Source organism: Paroedura picta, chromosome 1 (genome assembly GCF_049243985.1).
Source record: "Paroedura picta isolate Pp20150507F chromosome 1, Ppicta_v3.0, whole genome shotgun sequence".
In the NCBI taxonomy this organism is placed as follows: Eukaryota; Metazoa; Chordata; class Lepidosauria; order Squamata; family Gekkonidae; genus Paroedura; species Paroedura picta.
In genome coordinates this window covers 203,740,035-203,760,232 of record NC_135369.1, presented here as the reverse complement: position 1 = coordinate 203,760,232, position 20,198 = coordinate 203,740,035, and the positions used below count along the sequence as shown (strand labels likewise).

The 20,198-nt window shown below is 44.1% G+C and overlaps 1 protein-coding gene across 1 annotated transcript in view; it reads right to left on the bottom strand.

Annotated features, from left to right (window-relative positions):
• CLIC5 (chloride intracellular channel 5) overlaps window positions 1-19,748 on the bottom strand; it is a 114,035-nt gene extending 94,287 nt beyond the window's left edge. Inside the window, exon 1 of the mRNA XM_077317312.1 lies at window positions 19,169-19,748. Coding sequence (XP_077173427.1) covers window positions 19,169-19,660 — 492 coding nt within the window. The 5' untranslated portion in view covers window positions 19,661-19,748. The remainder of the gene's footprint in view (window positions 1-19,168) is intronic.
• Between the last annotated feature and the right edge of the window lie 450 nt (window positions 19,749-20,198).

Here is a 20,198-nt window from a genome sequence, read left to right as displayed (position 1 = left end):
ATCCCAGCAGCCGGCTCAAGGTTGACTCAGCCTTCCATCCTTCCGAGGTCGGTAAAATGAGTACCCAGCTTGCTGGGGGGTAAACGGTAATGACTGGGGAAGGGAATGGGAAACCACCCCGTATTGAGTCTGCCATGAAAACGTTAGAGGGCGTCACCCCAAGGGTCAGACATGACTCAGTGCTTGCACAGGGGATACCTTTACCTTCACTTAACCTGAAAAGTATCCAGATCAGTGCCCAATCACTTTTCAGACCTATCCGAGTCAAATTGCCCATCCCTGTACTTTAAACTGGCCAAATCACCAGGATCTGAATTGCAATTTGGCCACGATTTGGCCTGTTTAAAGGAAGGGTCATGATCAGCTGTCATGATCAGCTGCTTGCCATGCTCTTTAAATGCCCCCCCCCAGGCAACAGCATGGGGATCTGACCTTGAATCTCTCAGTCCAACACTCTGACCACTACACTCCATGGGCCCTCAGCCTCATCCATTGGGTTTGTGTAGGGGAGCTTTTCTGGAAGCCATGGTGCATTTCTCTTTAGAATTTGTGTCTGTGTGTCTCAGGAAATTATAACTCGGAGTCAGAATGCCTGAACACCAAGATAGTGTATTGTCTTAACTTTTTTCCTTGCAGATTAACCTAATTTTCCCATTGCACATTAATCTTCTAATCTTATCCTGAATGGTGGTCTAGCTGCCACTGTGCTGGCAGGGCCGTGGGCCTTCTGTACCTGAATAATATCCTACCCGCTACCCTTGAACCTTGCCGTGGCTTGTATCACTCTCTTCCTTTCCCTCGGAGATCAAGCTTCATTCATTTTTAATGCCACGCCTTGATACTTTTGTGCTGACGTTTCCACAAAGTTTGCCAGTCTAATTAGCTCGTTTTATGCTCTCCTCCGAGCCATTCAAGGCAATCTGAAATGATTAATCCCCATTATGTTTGATTCAAAGGGCATTTTTATGCCTGGGCAAGCTGATTTATTTGTACTTCCCTCTATCGCTCTCGTTTCATACTTCAAAATAAAATCTTCGCTGTCCACAAACTCAGAAGGACTGCTTTATTCAGGGATGGGGTACTTACGCATCATGGACTTTCCAAGTCCATGTGGAATTGGATCTTACATCTCTAAGTGAACTACCAGACATATGTCTATGAGCGTCCCCACAGAAAAACGGCTACTAGTGTGGTAAGGTGAAGAGCCAGTGGGATGTATTGGTTAGGGCAGGAGTGTCAAACATACAGAAGGTTAGTTTTTATATTGTGTTATTCAGAACCACTGTTGGATTATTGTTGATGTATTGACTATGTTATATGTTAGGTCGTTCCCCGTGATATGTAAACCGCCCTGAGCCGTATGGAAGGGCGGTATAAAAATCTAATAAATAAATATCCCACTTTTCTCTACCAGGAGGAGTCTCAAGGCACTTTACAATCACCTTCCTTTCCTCTCCCCGCAACAGGAGCCCTGTGAGGTAGGTGGGGCTGAGATAGCCCTGACATTACTTCTCTGTGAGAAAAAGCTCTCTTAGGGCTGTGATGATCCCAAGCTGGCTGCATGTGGAAGAGTGGGGAATCAAACCTGGGTCACCAGATTAGAAGCCATTGTTTTTAACTGACCTCTCCATGGCTGCCAATTGAAACCCAGGCCCTGACCAAACTACCCAAGTTCCACAGGGCTGGCAAGACCTATGGTTCCACAAGGCCTATGGTTGCTAATATACCCAACAAAATCTACGAGCCTCATTCCATTCATCTCCGGTATTCCCACCACTAAACTGAAAGGTGAACTTAAAGGGAAAATTATAGGGCACTTATAAGTAGACTGACAGGCAGATGACCAACTTGAACGAGGGGCAAGAAAATGGAGCACTGCATGGTTTTATTATTGTTGTAACTGTAACTTTAATAATACACTGTATGTATGAGATATGGCATGAACTGCCCAAAGCCTGTTTCCAGGAAGGGGTGGTCTACAAAATCACTAATAAATGATTAATAAATAAATAATAAATATGCCTCAATTATGCACACTTTAAGACATGGCTGACTTGGACATTTTGGACCCCATATTAGGTTGTGAAACTGATATAAAAAGGCTGTCATTCTTTCTAATGCTTTCTGTCATAATAAACTAGCAAGAAACTGCATCCAGGAATGCAATGCACGCTAGGACCCAGGCACAGATCTCCCTCTCCCTCTCCCTCTCCCTCTCCCTCTCCCTCTCCCTCTCCCTCTCCCTCTCCCTCTCCCTCTCCCTCTCCCTCTCCCTCTCCCTCTCCCTTGCAGCAGGAGCCATAGGAGATAATCAGGGCTCATTTGTAACAGGGAATGAGAGCTCGTTTGGGGTGGCTCTCTCTTTCTCTCTCTCTCCCCCTTGCAGAGGGAGCCTTAGCAGGTAATCAGGGCTCATTTGTGGTTTGGCAGGGCTCTCTGTGTCTCTGTGTCTCTCTCTCCCACACTGGCTCCTGCAGCGTCTGAGAGCAAAGTGGCTAGCATCCAGGGAGGGAGGGAGGGAGCTGTAGGTGCAGGGCCAATCAGGGTGTGGCCAGCTTTGCTGGCTGCACCCTGATTGGCCCTATTGCAACTCAGACACCCTGGACACATTCTACCCCTAGGCTGTTTCATAAATATTAAGAGGAACAATGGATAAGGATGTCATAAGAGAGCTCTTGTTTGACAAATTATTTATTTGAAGTGTCTGGGTTCCAGAAAAAGGTAAAAAAGCTGATTTCCCGCAAAGTACAAGAAAGTTGAACTTTAGGTCAGAATGTTGGATCTGTCAGAAGTATTACTTTTTCCTTGTGAAAGATGCAGAACTCTGGCTTGACAGACTGAGCCCTAGTCTCTGAGACTTTTCTGGCCAAAGTAATGACCAATAAGAATATGGTCTTCATTTTCAAGAGCTTCAGTGAAATATCCTCGATGGATTCAAATGGAGGCTTAGTCAGCACAATAAGTACTGTGTTTAGTCTCCAGGTTGGGAACCTGTGGCTTTGAGGAGAATATTTTGAAGCGGCCCCTTTCAGAAAACTAGTGATATGGGTGTTTTGAGATGGAAACACTTTTAATACTAAGTATAATTGTAGCTAGAGCTACCCGACTGAGACTCATTGCTCTGAGGCCCCCTTGATGGAAGTCTAGAATATCTTTGATCCAGGATGACATGGGGTCTACCTTTCTTCTGCCAGTGGCTAGCGTCCAGGGAGGGAGGGCGGGAGCAGCAATTAACTTAAAACAGAGAAGCCCTCTCTGTCTCCATGCAAGACCCAGCTTGATGCAGGTTCTTCCTGCTGCCCCATTCCTCCCACCACTGTACCTCAGACACTTCTATTACTTGCCACCTTCTTCCATTCTTTTCTCCCCATGCTTCAGGTGCGCCCCCCCCCCTCCGCCTTTGGAAAACTATTTTCACGTGCCTGGTAATATTATCTAGTTCAATATTTGCCTAACGAATTAAAGAATAAATTAGCTTGAATAACAGCGCTTGAACAAATGGCTCTGCACAGCCCAGCTGGGGGAGAAAGCATAGCCATTGGATTCTCTCCTTAAGAGACGGTTCTGTGTTTATCCGCAATGGAAGAGTCGTTCCACAGAAGGCTGGCTATTCAAATTATACACAGCTTTATCCCAGCTTATTTGAGGACGGTTTGTTCACTCTAGATCCGGGCCTGGTGACTTTAAGTATGTCCCTTGTACTGCTGTGCTTGAAGCTTTTATACCACTGCTATTTTTAGCTACTATCAGCTATGGCGTATGGAGCCAATCAGCGCTTGAAGCCCGAAAGAAACTTTGCTCCCTGTCAAAGTGTCCTTCCCTTTGATTGTTGGAGCAAGTAGCCAAGACTCCAAGGATTATATCAGTTCAACGTTCAGTAATTAGATGTATCATTAATGTAAGTTGAAAAAGCAGGACAATGTTCAACAGGACAGATGGGGGAAAAACAACTCTTGCTAGAGAGATGAGATTAGTCACTCCTGATTAAAAAGCAATCAACCAACCATCTTAACAATTTCTATCAAACCTGCCTATTTGTAATCCACTAACCAGGGGTAGTCAACCTGTGGTCCTCCAGATGTTCATGGACTACAATTCCCATGAGCCCCTGCCAGCAAACACTGGCAGGGGCTCATGGGAATTGTAGTCCATGAACATCTGGAGGACCACAGGTTGACTACTGCCGCACTAAACGACCACACAACACTGCCAAAAAATGTGGCCTGCCACCCATCTGAACACCCTCTTCCCAGTCTTAAAGTCTCAGACAGGCTGCAGAAACAAGATGCAATTTAATAAAGATAAGTGTAAAGTTCTGCATCTGGGTTAGAAAAATGAAAAGCATGCCTACTGGATGGGGGATACGCTTCTAGGTAACACTGTGTGTGAACGAGACCTTGGGGTACTTGTGGATTGTAAACTAAACATGAGCAGCCAGTGTGATGCAGCGATAAAAAAGGCAAATGCCATTTTGGGCTGTATCAACAGAGGCATCACATCAAAATCACAAGATGTCATAGTCCCATTGTATACGGCACTGGTCAGACCACACCTGGAGTACTGTGTGCAGTTCTGGAGGCCTCACTTCAAGAAGGACATAGATAAAATTGAAAGGGTACAGAGGTACAAGTACTTGAAGATGGCTATCCTATCACCTCGTAGTTATCTTTTCTCCAGGTTAAACAGATGAAGCTGTTTCTGACAGTAAAAGAAACGTTTGACCCATTTGCTCTAAACAGGAATTAAAAAGCCTTTAGTTTCTTTTAAGAGTTCTTCCAAAGTCTTCGTGTTTCTTCAGACTGCAAAGTTCATTCAGTTTTGAGTCTTAAAAGCTCTTGAATATTGTTCTTGAGATAATCAGTATTCTGATGAACTACCGGAAGAGTCATCTTGTTTGCAGGTTTCCCCACCCACCCATCCACGCATGCGCATAGGCAGAAATAGACCTTCTGTGCGTGAAAACATATTAGACCAGCCTTTTCCAACCTTTTGACTAGGGATGTGCACCTCGGTTCAGCCGCCTCAGTGAACACCGAAGCCCGAGGCGGCGCATAGGAGGCCAGCGCGGAAAGGAGGGGGGGTGTCAGTGCACCGCTGCCACCCCCCCCCCACCTCTCTTCTCTGTGCTGTGGCACTGGCCTCCTACGCACCACCTTGTGCTTCAGTGATCGCCAAGGCAGCTGAGCCGAGGTGCACATCCCTACTTTTGACTATGAAGGAGCCCCTGAAACAATTTTTCAGGCTTTGAGGAGTGATGTCAGCTCTGGAAGTGATGTCAGCTGCCTCCCTGTCACCCCCACCCCCAGAAGTGCCATGTCACCGCAAGTGACATCATCACTCATGTTAACAGGCCGGCAGGACAGACCAGAAGCCCTACAAATCTTTGCTGGCCAAGGCTCATTGCATGTGGGAGTAACTGGAGGCCAGAGAGGTAAGTACTCTCATTTTTATTTCGTATGTGTGTGTGTGTGTGATGGAGTGGCATAGGCCTGCCCCTGTTTCTGGCATGGGGGGAGGAGGTGACAGAGCTGCATAGGCCTGCCCCAAGTCTATTTCTGCCAGCTCCCACTTCTACCTCCCTTTGACGAAGAAAAGCAAATTGGTAGGCAGCCCAAACTACATAAATACTTCTGTTCACAAATCATCTGAAAATGTTTTTGTGCTGTCACTTCCTGTGCTTTGGGAGAGGCCTGGTATTGTCTCAATGGAAAAAAAAGTTATGAAAGGCTGGCCTACATGTACAAATCTTTATATTGAATTGTTATTATTATATTTCTAAAACATCTTTCTCCTATAGTTTTGCTTCCTTGCTAGGTATCTATTCTGTTTATTGAAGCAGGGTGCTGATAGTTGTTCACACTACTTGGCTGTATTCCTAGATCGATACTTAGCCCTTGGTGAGTACCTTTCACTGATCCACATGTTCACTGTCCTCACTCATTTTATGCAGTCTTCAATTACAACTAAACATTTCCACTGAATCTGACACTGGATAAATGGAAGTAGCGGGGTGGTTTCTACATTATCCTCCCACACCACTGACCAAGGTTTGAAGCCTTCTTCCAACAAATTGAAGAACGTTTCCTTAAAAAGGTAAAGGTATCCCCTGTGCAAACACCGGGTCATGTCTGACCCTTGGGGTGACGCCCTCTAGCGTTTTCATGGCAGACTCAATACGGGGTGGTTTGCCAGTCATTACCAGTCATTACCATTTACCCCCCAGCAAGCTGGGTACTTATTTTACCGACCTCGGAAGGATGGAAGGCTGAGTCAACCTTGAGCCGGCTGCTGGGATTGAACTCCCAACCTCATGGGCAGACAGCTTCAGACAGCATTTCTGCTGCCTTACCACTCTGCACCACAAGAGGCTCTTAAAAAAAAGTTTCCTTATGTAGAAGGAAATTCCCTTAGAATATGGTTATTCTTTAACTGCAGTTGCTAAACTCCAGGGGGTAGCTGAGAAAATCCAGGAATTATAAATGATCTCAAGGTAACAAAAATCAGCTCACCTGGAGAAAAAAGTCACTTTGGAAGGTATATTCTATGGCGTTATATTCAATTGAAATCTCCTCCTTCTCCAAACCCTGCCATCCTCAGCTCCCCCCTTAAAAATTTCTGGTATTTCCTAGCTCAGGGCAGGCAACTCTACTCTATGGCAACAATCTGCAAGTTCCTCTACGTTTCTAGCTCCTCTCCTTTCAGAGATATAACTTTCCTCTTAATAAAAATGGACTAGAGAATTTTGTAAAAAGATGGCAGTGGGAAATTCAGAGGAACTTGTAGATTGTTATAGGGGATGAATTACAACAATGGCAATCTACCATAGGAGAGTCAGTGTATATAAGAGGTTAGAATATCAAAATGAGAACTGAGGACTTTTATGTACTGGTGTTTTCCTGTGCTTTCACTGTGCATAACCCTCGGGTTTTCTTTTTTTGTTCTGCATTTCCCCTTGCTTTCACCATGCACGTCCTTTGGGTTTCATTTTCCATTCTGCATTCATTTTCCTCCCTTCAGTGCTCAATTTCCTTTCCTACTCAGGTTTATCATCATGATGACCAATCCCTTTTGGGCACCAACTCCACAGATCTCCACAAAGCAGCAACCAACAGAAGAAGAAAAAAAAACCCTTGGACACATCCCCTGCACATCACAAGTAACTTCCATCCCAATTTTAAAAAGCTGTACTTTTTGGGTTGCAACTGCAGAATATAAACTCCAGAAGAAAAAAAATGGTGAATAAAGGCAGGCATCAAATTCAAAGGCCCTGCCCGAACTCCCACAGTTCCGCAGGGCCTGCAAAAGGGAGTTCTTCCACCAGGCATTTGCCGGAGACTGTCAACAGGTCCCCCCTCAGACATCCCTTCCATGGCCTGAAGCAGCCTGACCTCTCTAGGGGGTTTCGCTTGTTATGTTTATTGTTGGGATCACTGAAGTTGTATTGTTTAGAACCACTGTTTTATTGTTGTATATTGACTGTGTTGTATGTTGACTCGTTCCATGTATCCCCCTATAATGATGTATGTAAACCGTCCTGAGCCATATAGAAGGGCAGTATAGAAATCAAACAAACAAACAAATAAATAAATAAATAAATAAAAATCAAGCTTAAAGACTGCTGGGAAAATCTTCAGTAAGCTGTACAGCCAGAAATATACAGGTTGAGATCTGCCATGGAATTTATTTATTTATTTACGCCCACCTATTTACACCCACCTATTAGAAGAGCCTCTTGTGGCGCAGAGTGGTAAGGCAGCAGACATGCAGTCTGAAAGCTCTGCCCATGAGGCTGGGAGTTCAATCCCAGCAACCGGCTCAAGGTTGACTCAGCCTTCCATCCTTCCGAGGTCGGTAAAATGAGTACCCAGCTTGCTGGGGGGTAAACAGTAATGACTGGGGAAGGCACTGGCAAACCACCCCGTATTGAGTCTGCCAAGAAAATGCTAGAGGACGTCACCCCAAGGGTCAGACATGACTTGGTGCTTGCACACGGGATACCTTTACCTTTACCTATTCTTAGTGGGGATCCAAAGTGACTTACATTGTTCCATTGTTTAAAAGAGGCTATGCCAGCAAGGCAGAAGAACCTGAGATGGTACACAGAAGGCTTTCTGTGTTGACTAAACTGCCTCTGATTCCCTGGCGCAGCCCATTTTTAAGGGACTATGCCAGCAAGTCAGAGGCAGCTGAGCCAGCATGGAGAAGGTTCTCCATGCAAGTTCAGCTGTGTCTGCCTCCCAGGCTCCCTCCTGCACTATTTTAATTAACAATGAAATGATGGGTCGATAAACTTAACTTGTTTTCCTGTGCTTTCACTGTGCTTGACCTTGTATTAAACTTGACCTTGTATTAAAAATCAAACATTAAATGTCTAGCAGTATTGAAGGGGGGAGAAGCACTAAATGTTCAGCAAGATGGCTACCCAATAGTAAATGTAGCTGGAAGAATCTCTCTTTACAACTTCAAAACCATGCCCTATATGAAACTGAGCAAGAGATGAGACCTGCCATGCTGCACAATGTGGGAAGTGGAGGAGTAGCCTCTGAGCGGTGAAAAAGGGCAGAAGGGGAAAATCTAAACTTTGCCTTGGAACAAAGCAAGGGGAAAAACTGGAACAAAACTACTCTCTGAAAATGCAGGGAAACAGTAAATGGAAAGCAAATTGAGCTCTGAAGGGAGTAAAATCTATACAGAACAAAAAGAAAGCTTGGAAGGAATGCACAGTAAAAGCGAAAGAAAACACCAGTACATAAAAGGTCTAAGGAAGAGTTGGTGCTTTGCTTCTCAGACAAACATTCTGCTTATAACAAACACTCTGTGGAATGTTATCGGAATGAGCAGTTTGTTAACCTTCTCACTGAATTCAAAACTGTTCCCACAGACAATCAATCAAATAACGAAGGGAAGCGGGGTGAGCAACAGAAGTGAGTGATGTGAGTGTAGCTGAAGCCACTCACAAAGAGGGGTACAGCAGCTTCCTCAATTGAGACAGAGTGCTGGGAGGACATTAAAGATGAATACAATTCCCATCTGGGGTGAACAGATAACAGAAGCTGACTGCAACTTCAAAACACAGCCTTGCCATTCCCATGCTGGTCTGAACCTTATGTGGTCACCAACCAACAAATAGAGTTGATCTGTCTGAGCATGCCTTATTGTGTATTGTTGTCAGTTAAAATAAAAAGGAAACCAGTGACAGTTTCAAGTTTCGCAAAAAAAAAAACGTTGAGTGTAATTTTTCAAGAGTTATGGCTCACTTCATCAGATGCATGACATATTAATTGATTAGTATGCCCAGGGTTCCCATGTGTTCATGGGCACCATGGTTCCAGCTGGCACCTTTCCTAGTGCCCGCCAAGTTTTTTTAGAAAGTGAGTATGGCCCAATGGGCCTTTTCCTCAGGTTTCTGATCGGCCATCAGAGATTTGATTAGCTGGGGTGATTTTTAAAAATTTACTTTGGCAGAAGCTGTTACCACAGCACAAGTATCTTAACTGTGTTACGGTAAGGTGCAGCAGCCATTTTGTGGCTAGTTATGCCTACTGTAACAGAAATTTTGGGGCAGCCATATTGTGTCTGTACTCACCCCACTGTGTTAGAATTCCAAAGTTGCCTGCAGGCTCTCAAAATGAGATTTTTAGGGAAAACTTGATCCAGTTTAGGGTCCCCTTGTCTCTGCCACCACCATAAATGTTATAGTTAATGGAATTTCTCCAGTATAACTCTGGGAGAAATTCTCTCTTATCTACCTCATCTAGGTGAACATGTGAGAGAAGAGGTTGGGCTCACCTTCCCCACTTTCTTACTCCCCCCACCCCTCGGTGGAGTCAGGTCTGCCTATGTTATTGTGTGATTTGGGCCTGGGCATCCACTTTATGCCAGAATACACTCCTTTTGTGCATATTATATTGTCGGATTCCTTTTAAAGCAATTGATTGTGTTTAATTCTGTGGAAAATCGAGTCAATTGGAATTTCACTTGACTTGCTTTCCATGCTGGAGTAAGAACCAGCTTTAGCATCAGAGATGGTTGGATATTGAGAGACACTCTATTCATTAGCTAATAGGACATGTTTCCCAATTATATATGGCAGGCTTTTTCAACCAGGGTTTCTTGATGGCTCTGAAAGGGTTTCCTAAATGGGTGGGAGTTAATTAATGCCCAAATGAACACAAACAAATCCAAATTCTTGTTTCTTTCTATTTTTCTCTGGAATCTGTTACCCATTTTCATTATGCTGTATGTTACTTTATACTCTCACACTCTACTTGCAAGTTTGAACTGATTACTTCCATCCTATTATATTTCATCTGAAGAAGTGTGCATGCACACAAAAGCTCATTCCTTGAATAAAACTTTGTTGGTCTTAAAGGTGCCATTCTAAATTTGTTCTGCTGCTTCAGACCAACACGGTTACCCAGTGGGAGTTTATTTTATTTTCCCTCTAACTATGCTGAAGGGAGAGAGTCTTATAACAGAGTACAAAGCTCTGCACAAGTGTCCTGACTCAAAAACATCCAGGAATGTAGCAAAGGAAAACAGCACTCTTTAGAAGAGAGAGCCACGATAGGCTTGAGAAGTGGGCTAAACTGAATAAAATGAAGTTCAATAGGGACAAATGTAAAGTTCTGCATTTAGGTAGGAAAAACCAAATACACCAATATAGGATGGGGGAGACTTGTCTTGGCAATAGCATTTGAGAAAAGGATCTAGGAGTCTTAGTAGAGCATACATTGAACATGAGTCCGCAGTGTTACGCCTCTGTTTTGTAACATCTTTAGAAATTCAATAAGGAAGAGGAAAGTTTAGACCAGGGGTAGTCAAACTGCGGCAGCATTGCTGGCAGGGGCTCATGGGAATTGTAGTCCATGGACATCTGGAGGGGCGCAGTTTGACTACCCCTGGTTTAGACAGTGAGTTTCAACATAATCAACAACCAAAACAATACTAACAGCACAAGGTCCAAACCCCGTTACAGCTGCAGCACTTCGAACTGCAAAAGAATCTAGTGAAGGAGTGGTGGCTGGACACTCAGGAGAGATGGAGGCTACAGTTCCAGTGCAGGAAAGAGGCTGGTGAAACTACCAAAATTGTCAGCCGGAGTGAGAATTAGCAGATCTGTGCCAGAATAATGAAGGCAGTGAAAGCAACCATCCTTCTGTTCACTTTGCACAGGCCTTTTGATGAAACCAAACAACTAATAAGAGGGTTCTGTATCTTTGTAGCAAGAACAGACTTGCTGGACAAACAAACGTTTCCATGGGGAGTGCTCATACACAAGATTAGGGTAAACAGAAGTTACATGGTTGTTCTTCACTCACAGTTCCTATCTTATGTCAGCTCATATCTGTCCACTCTGCTCAGCCAGGTTGAAATTTTCCTCCAATGGAAGAGGAGTAAGGAAGAAAGGCAATTTGGGCCAGGGGAGTCTTCATACTTGTCTGAGCAGAGTGGTAAGTAGGGTTGAGAGCCAGTTTGGTGTAGTGGTTAGGAGTGCGGACTTCTAATCTGGCGAGCTGGGTTGGATTCCCTGCTCCCCCGCATGCAGCCAGCTGGGTGACCTTGGGGTCGCCACGGCACTGATAAAATTGTTCTGACCAAGCAGTGATATCAGGGCTCTCTCAGCCTCACCCACCTCACAGGGTTTCTGTTGTGGGGAGAGGGAAGGCAACTGTAAGCCACTTTGAGACTCCTTTGGGTAGAGAAAAGCGGCATATAAGAACCAAGTCTTCTTCTTCAGTAATCTCAGGGCTCTCTCAGCCTCACCCACCTCACAGGATGTCTGTTGTGGGGAGAGGAAAAAGAAAGTGACTTTGAGCCTCCTTCGGGTAAAGAAAAGTGGCATAGAAGAACCAACTCTTCTTCTTCTTCTAGGGTTGCCTAGTTGCAACTCCAGAATACAGTGATAAATTTCCCTGGAGAAAAGGGCTACTTTGGAGGATGCACTCTATGGCATTATATTCTTTTGAACTCCCTCCCCAGGGTCCACCCTCAGCTCAAGAACCTAAAAAGGTCAACACAAGGGAAATGAACTTAAGCCTATATTGGATGAAACATATATTTTTTAAATATAGTACCAGAATTTGTTAATCAAATTAAAAGCCAAAGGCTTTTTGCATCAATAAAAGTGATGCCCACATGTATTCTAGCACCCACACTGACCAGACGTGTTTTGGCGTTACCACCTTTACCAATGGTCAGGCATCAAATAAAGCCAGCATACGTAAAATAAACAATATATACAATAATGGTTACAGCCAGTAGGCTGCTTACATAAAAAGATATACTCAGGACACTCTGGACCTACAGTCAGTTTTGTGGCCCAGAAGGCCAGATGAAACCATTGGAAGCCTCTAATGCAGGGGTGGGCAAACTGTGGCCCTCCAGATGTCCATGGACTACAATTCCCATGAGCCCCTGCCAGCAACAGAACAAGCAATATAATTACTCAAGGTAAAGTTGATATAACTTTTAATTCTGAGTAACAAATCTGTATGTATCAATACCTTAATGGGGCAAGAAAGACATTGCACAGACGTCTCAGGATTGTTGGCGTGGGTTGTTCACAAAGAAAGCTATTTCACATTATTTGCATGAGAGCAATGTAACGACTCGTTCCAATTGAACCTTTGCAGGAAAGCAAGATGGCAGCAGTGCTTTTATATTTCACAGACCCTTGTTTACTTATGGATATTAAATTCACGGTGTACTTTGGGTGTACAAAGGCAAGTTTGCACTAGGCCATACTCATTCCAAAGGAGTACCAGCACCATGAAACCTGCCTCCTAAATCTCTTGGAAGCTCTGGCAACTGGCTCTCAACCACCAAAATATGCTGTCTGAAGCTCTGACCATGAGGCTGGGAGTTCGATCCCAGCAGCCAGCTCAAGGTTGACTCAGCCTTCCATCCTTCCGAGGTCGGTAAAATGAGTACCCAGCCTTCTGGGGGGTAAAACGGTAATGACTGGGGAAGGCACTGGCAAACCACCCCGTACTGAGTCTGCCATGAAAACGCTAGAGGGTGTCACCCCAAAGGTAGACATGACTCAGTGCTTGCACAGAGGATACCTTAACCTTTACCTTTACCTTTATCAACACTCTTGCATCCTACTTCATATTGGAGCAAGCCTTTATTTGTTTAAAATGATGATACCCTGACTTTCTCCCATCTACAGGACCAGATAGGATCCCTACAGATGGGCATAAGTTAACCATTTAATGTTGTGATCTATTGTACCACTAGTGCTGTAGTTGAAATCTGTTTTGAAGGTCTGAGCCATGTTCTGATATCTGTAGATAAAAGCCTGGTTTCAAAAAGCCAAACATCGTGTTTCATGACATCTGTCTAGATCAGCCTTTCTCAGCTACTGTTGAGAAGCCCCTGAAATATTCTTCAGGCCTCAAGAAACTCCAGAAATGGTGGGATCATGTAGAATATGGTTCGGAAGCAGAGCTGTGTTTGCAGTCACCTCGGGCTCCTCCCCTTCCCCTCCAGGCTCACCATTGGCCATGGGGGGGGGGGTCGACATGACCATATATGGTCTTATCACCCAATACATGTTTAATATATAAAACAATATATTAAAATTAATTAATTCAGGAAACCCTTGCAGAGCTCTCGAGAAACTCCAGGGTTTGATGAAACCCTGGTTGAGAAAGCCTTGTCTACACAAACCAGGTGTCTCTTTGTTTCATATGCAAAGGTCTTATAGACCCAAATGAAACAGTGAAAACCTATATTCAATTTTTCCATTCTCAGCATCAACTGCACACATTTGAGGGGAACACCCATGGGTTTTCATAACAGAGCTGAGAGACAATGTGAAGCGCTGGTTGCAGGCTGCTCTTGGGGATGTATCCTTGACTTCTGAGGACATGGAGGCAGAGCAGGCTCATAGAAATTATCCCATGACTATAGCTGAGGCAATGGATGCAGAAGAGATGGACCTCCACAGGGGAACCCCACCTGCTTCAAAGACTGGGGGCCATTCCGCACAGCGTTAATGTTGCTGAAGTCTTAGCATTGTGTAATGCTATTTTTAACGTTATGAACAACGTCGTACACAACCTGCAATACTCCTGCAACTCTCCCACAAAAATCGCTTCTTTGTAGTGCTTTTTGGGCAATCCACAAAAGTGGATTCCCCCTAAAAACACCACTAGACTCTTGAGAACAACTTGCAACACATCAGAAAAAGACATGAACGTTCTCAATATAGCGGTAGCAAGCATGTCCCTCACTAATCTCTCACACCCGAGTTTCCGGCATCACGATCGCCATTTTTTTCTCCTTAAACCAGCAAAAGCAATGAATAAGTGATGCTTCTTTGGCTGAAATCCCTCCACAAGCAATTGTTTGTAAAGTTTCCAAGCACAATACAACCCCCGGTTCGACACTGCCCATCGTTTCGGCCAGAAATTGCACGGGGAGGGGATTTTTTTTAACTTTAAGAGCATGTAAACGATTAAGCACCAGCTCCTACGCCAGCGAAAAAGGTCTTTCTGATACATCGAATGAACAAATAAGCGTTGCTACAGGTGTTTTCGGGTTTTTAAAAAACAGTTTTTAAAGGGAAGCACAAACACAACAGTTAATTGGCTGTTCTGTTTGATTGATGGCCAGAGGCGGGAGGAAGCGTGGGAAAAAATCGCCTCCTTTGTTGCGATTTCGGCAAGCCCGGAATCTTGTGCGTTACGAGAACAGCACTAGTGGGAGAACCTTTTTTCAATAGAAACAGCTGTGTGCATTACTGAGATCTGCCGCTATTGATTGCAGCGCTTTTCAATAGCGTACAGATTTAGCTACGTTGCCAGTTGTGCGGAAGGGTCCTGGGTTTCCATCTGCCCACCCTCCCCCTGCTGGAAGAAACAGAAAAGGTGGCCTCAGCCACTTTCTGAGACAACACTGAGAAACCCTTTCTGAAAGGGCATTCCAGTGGAGATGACCCCACTGTACCAGTGCCAAGTCCTGTCTCTGGGACCGTAACTGGATCTGGCCTGTTGTACCTGTGGACTGTTAGACCACTTTCTCAGGAAATGTCCACTGATCAGTGATGGAATGAGATGTGTCCCCGGCACAGGATCCTCAGAATTTCCCTTGCCCCTCTTCTTCACTGGGGATTCCTGAGTTTGCATCAGGGTGAACTTGTCTGGCTACTGAATATATAGTTGTAAAGCAATTCGCAGTATAGAGATGGTCACAGGTGCACTGGGAAAAATGTCGTATTTGATTCTGTTCTGTTCCTGAGACAATGCTCCCTTTTGAAAGGGCACTACAAAGACAGTTTACTCCCAAGAGATTCCCATTGCACTCAATTAAATAACTGTATTTTGAATTATGGTGCTGGAGATGAATGTTGCAAATCCCATGGACAGCCAAAGTTACCAACAAGACAGTTTTAGAGAGGAGCAAATCAACTATGTTAGCGGTCCACAACCTTCTTGTAGTCGGGGACCGCCTCCGAGGGTGGGAGAGAGCCGGCAGCCCGGCCACCACAGCTGCACGTAAACGTGCACACGTAGTTGCTGCACATGCACGTTTTCACCACTAGGCGGCGCTAACGCGCATGCGCAGAGCTGCTGTGTGTGCGCATTTTCGCCAGCAGGGGGCGCAAACACGCATGCGCAGCAGCTCTGCGCGTGCGCGTTTGCATCGCTGGCGTGCCAGTGGCCGTGCCTGCCTCTTTCCCCCCCTCTCACTGCGGGGGGGGGGAGGCAGGCGCGGCCGCTGGAGGCCCGGTATCATGGCCTTCACAGCCCGGTACCGGGCCGCTGACTGAGGGTTGAGGACCCCTGAACTATGTCATTAGACAGGAAGATATTACGGCTAAGGCTCACTTTGGACACATCATGCGATCAGACTCACTTGAAAAATCATTAATGCTCGGCATGGTCAGCAGCAAAAGGAAACGTGGTCGCCAAAGGATCCGCTGGCTCGACACGATCAAAGCCGATACAGGGACGACCAGGAACCAACTAAAAGAAGCAGTCAGAGACAGCGGCGCATGGCGGAGACTTTCCTATGGAATCACTGAGGTTTGGACACGATTGAACGGATAACAACAACAAATGACTGTATATTCTTCTAAGCAAAGTAGCTTTCAAATATATTCTTCTAAGCAAAGTAGCTTTCAAATGATCAGAAAAATCAGATTTTGTAATGTGGCTTTAATTTCTTTCAAGTATCGGCGTGCTGGAGAAGTTCATGACACAGACAGTTCTTCTCTACAGGACCTTTAAAGAACTTTTGAAACAAATCTTGGCAGCAGCTTAATGATGATTAAATGTTAATTTCTGTTGCATTTTTCATTGTATAATATGCTTTGCATTCCCCCCCCCCTTCTCTATCTTACCCACAAATGTGCAAGACAAATTAAGGCACCCTTCTGGCACCATTTTTACTACCCCTGTGGGCCAATTGGCTTCCAGTGTTTCACTGCAGCCAAGGAACTGTCAGAAAATCTAAACAGCTTTAGTTAGCAGAATGACTCTTCAGTGCTTTGATTATATGAATTTAGTTGGCTCTAAGAAAAACACCTGGCTAGCGTTGTGTGAGGAACGTGTGTTATTTTTGTTTTAAAATATTTCTAGCTAGGATAGGATGTAGGAACATGAGCAATACCTCATCAAGGGAAAGAAACACAGACAGTTCAATGCCTAATCGACAAGACTCACTTCAGTGAGAGTAACCTGAATCCGGCTTGCATTGGATACATTTCAATTGATTGCCATAATAAAGATGTGACATATGCTCCAAGTGCAAGCACGGTTCCCCCCCCCCACCTGACATCTGCATATTGTAGTAATGTTTGTTTCCCCAAATATAATTAGCATGACGCTTTAGTCAGTTCAGTGGCCATGAACTAAAAAAATGTAGCGATTTCATTTTTCTTTAACGGTACCCAAATTCAATAGGCGACAGCAGTCCCTTATCTGTAATTCTTATCTGTCTAGCACATTTTTATCCCATCCATCTTCCAAGGTATACTTGGTTCTCCCTTCCTTCCTCATTTGCACTGTACAACAATCCTGTGGGGAAGGTTAGGCTGACAGGAAATTACTGGCCTAGGTCATCCAATGAGCTGTAGGGCGCTTCCTGCTCACCCAGCTTTCTGCAAACTATGCAAAACCAAATTATTCAAGAGAGCTTTGCTACGCAGGCAATAGAACTGCACTGTACTACATGATTCAAAGTTACTTAGATAAAGTGTCTGTACCACTGTGTATCACTTGCTGTAGGATCCTTCTGCATCATTTTTGTTTCACTGAATGTTTCATGTTAATGCAAAAAGCACATACCGTTTAAAATGGAATGGAAGAAATTGTGCATTTTGCCTGAATGGAATCAAGTTTCTTCTTTAGCAGGTTAAGCCTGATACAAACAATGGTTTCTCTATCAATGTACCAACTATAGGGACAAAAATTGTGTCATTACGTAAACACTGAAAATATGTATGTTTTCAAATGTTTTAAGTCATTGCAAGACCACTTTGGGTGAGCAGCAACTAAAAAATCTAATCAATAAATAAATGCAGAGATTAACATCACATCTAAAAAACTAAACAAACAAACAAACAAAAATAAACTGTTAAATGATAGACAACTGTGAAGGTACAGACAGCCATTCTGAAAGCCCCTGGTGCCACTTTTACTGGTGATTGCAACCCCCTCGCCAAAAGGTATTTTTGGGGTTTGGTTATAATGAACCTGGATAATATCAGTATTTCCTGATTTGGTCAATATTCAGGAATGCTGAAGTTTTTTGGCTCCCTTATAGCCTACAGGGCCTATAATAGCCAATGATCCCCATAGGCTATAATAGATCATCAATCTAAGGTATCTTGGGTTGGATGGCCTTTTTTGAGGTAGAGGTACCAAATTTGCAGCATAGCTATTAGTGCCTCTCCTCAAAACACTCCCAAGTTTCAAAAAGATTGAATGAGGGGATCCAGTTTTATGGGCCGCCAAAGAAGGTGCCCCCATCCTCTATTATTTCAATGGAAGAAAGGCATGAAAACACTAAAGGGAATACTGAACTCCAAAGGCATTTAAAGGGTTCACAATCCCTTTAAATGCCTTAACCATGCTGAGGGTTCATACCAAAGTCATTTAAAGGGACAGAGTCCTTTAAATGCACTTCAACTGGGGCTATCCAATATTTAGTATTTTTCAGGCTAGCAGTTTTGGATAACTGAAATAGAATCATAGAATCATAGAGTTGGAAGGGGCCATACAGGCCATCTAGTCCAACCCCCTGCTCAACGCAGGATCAGCCCTAAGCATCCTAAAGCATCCAAGAAAAGTGTGTATCCAACCTTTGCTTGCAGACTGCCACTGAGGGGGAGCTCACCACCTCCTTAGGCAGCCTATTCCACTGCTGAACTACTCTGACTGTGAAAAATTTTTTTCCTGATATCTAGCCTATATCGTTGTACTTGTAGTTTAAACCCATTACTGCGCATCCTTTCCTCTGCAGCCAACGGGAACAGCATCCTGCCCTCCTCCAAGTGACAACCTTTCAAATACTTAAAATACATACATACATACATACATACATACATACATACATACATACATACATACATACATACATACATACATACATAATCTGGCTGAATTAATATTTGAAAAATACTGATAAGGTTTTTCTTTCTGAGATATTTTTTAAATTCAGGTTAGCCAAATGTACATGCTGGCTGCTGAAGCTAAGCAGGTCTTCCTGGCAATGGGAGCCTGAATGGGTCTGCTAGATATACTCTGCAGGCAGCCATGGGAATGAATACTAAAGATTTCGCCCTTTAACAGGAAAAAAAATTAGTCTCATAGTACTTTAAAACCTAACACACAAGTTATGGTGTTCATAGGTGCCTGTCTTACTTCAACGGGGATGATGCCGACTGCAGCTTTTGAAAGTTCATTCACGACAAGCAGAAAGTCTCCAACAGCACCACCCTGTACAGAATTACTCGAGCCTAATCCCAGTGACATCCATGGACTAGCTTTGCATAGGATTACACTGTCATAGTGATCCTTGATATTTTTGTATCACACCAAACTGCTACAGCTTTGGAGTTACCCAGAATCTTTCATCAGCTGCAATCAAAGGCGCCAGAAATCCCAAAGAATGCATTTTTTTTTTGCTTTTCACAGCTATGCTGGTCTGCACTTACTTTGATAATGAGGAAAATCTCATGATCCTCTTGCAATACGTTGCTTTCATCTGAGTTGTAGCGTGGACACTTGATGGCAGTGGAGAAGTTTTTCGACATACCTTGGAGCTTCTTTTGACTGGGATCAGCCAAAGTCGTAACTTTGTTTTCCGTTGCCAAACTTGCTGTACTTTGGTCATCCTCTCTTGAGCTCTGCAACTGAATATCCTCCTGATATAGTTGGTCTTCTAAAGCATCTTGCTGAGAAGAATCAGACTCTTCTCCCCCATCATACCCCTGCTGTGAGGAGACCGAGCTACAGTGGCTATTTTCCGGGGGTTTGGTACAATTTGCGTACACCCCATCTAGCATAGCAGTTGGAGAAGGGGACAGAGAGTCTTCTTCAGTTTGGTCATACACTTCTTCTCCCTTTGTGTCTCCCAAATTTGGGATTGCATGAAGTCTAGCATTCTCCACATTCTCATACATGTTGCTGGTCTCTCCACTTTCCATGCTGGACAGGGTGTTGAATCTGTTTATCTGGCCTCTGCAAATGAGAGTTTAAGTTGCTGATGGTGACTGATAAACACAGTTGGAGAGGAAGCAAGGCTGTGGCATGCTTTTTGAATGCCCTGTTCCACATGACAAGTTTCTAACAATCATTTACAGAGTGCTTTAAATCAACAAATGGCATTCCCACTGATGATTGACCGACTCCCTCTTAACCCTTGCACAGTTCAAAGTATCCAAACATATCTTCAAAAAGTTTAAATACCCCACTTTTTTTCCCCATTTATGACTGTCCCGGTCCCGGTACCACAGACAACGCTACACTTTGAAGTACAGATCTGTCAAACATATTTTCTTGGAAATATTTTGATAACTTGCCTTCAGAAGTTCAAAGCAGACTGATTTCCGATGCTTTTAATTCTGAAGCGGCATGTAGACTAATTGGCAGTACCTGCCTAAGCAGAAGTACACTTCTGACCTACCCGAGGGTTCTGTCAAAGTTACCGTTCCAGTTGAAATATTGTTCTAGTTGTTATGTTTG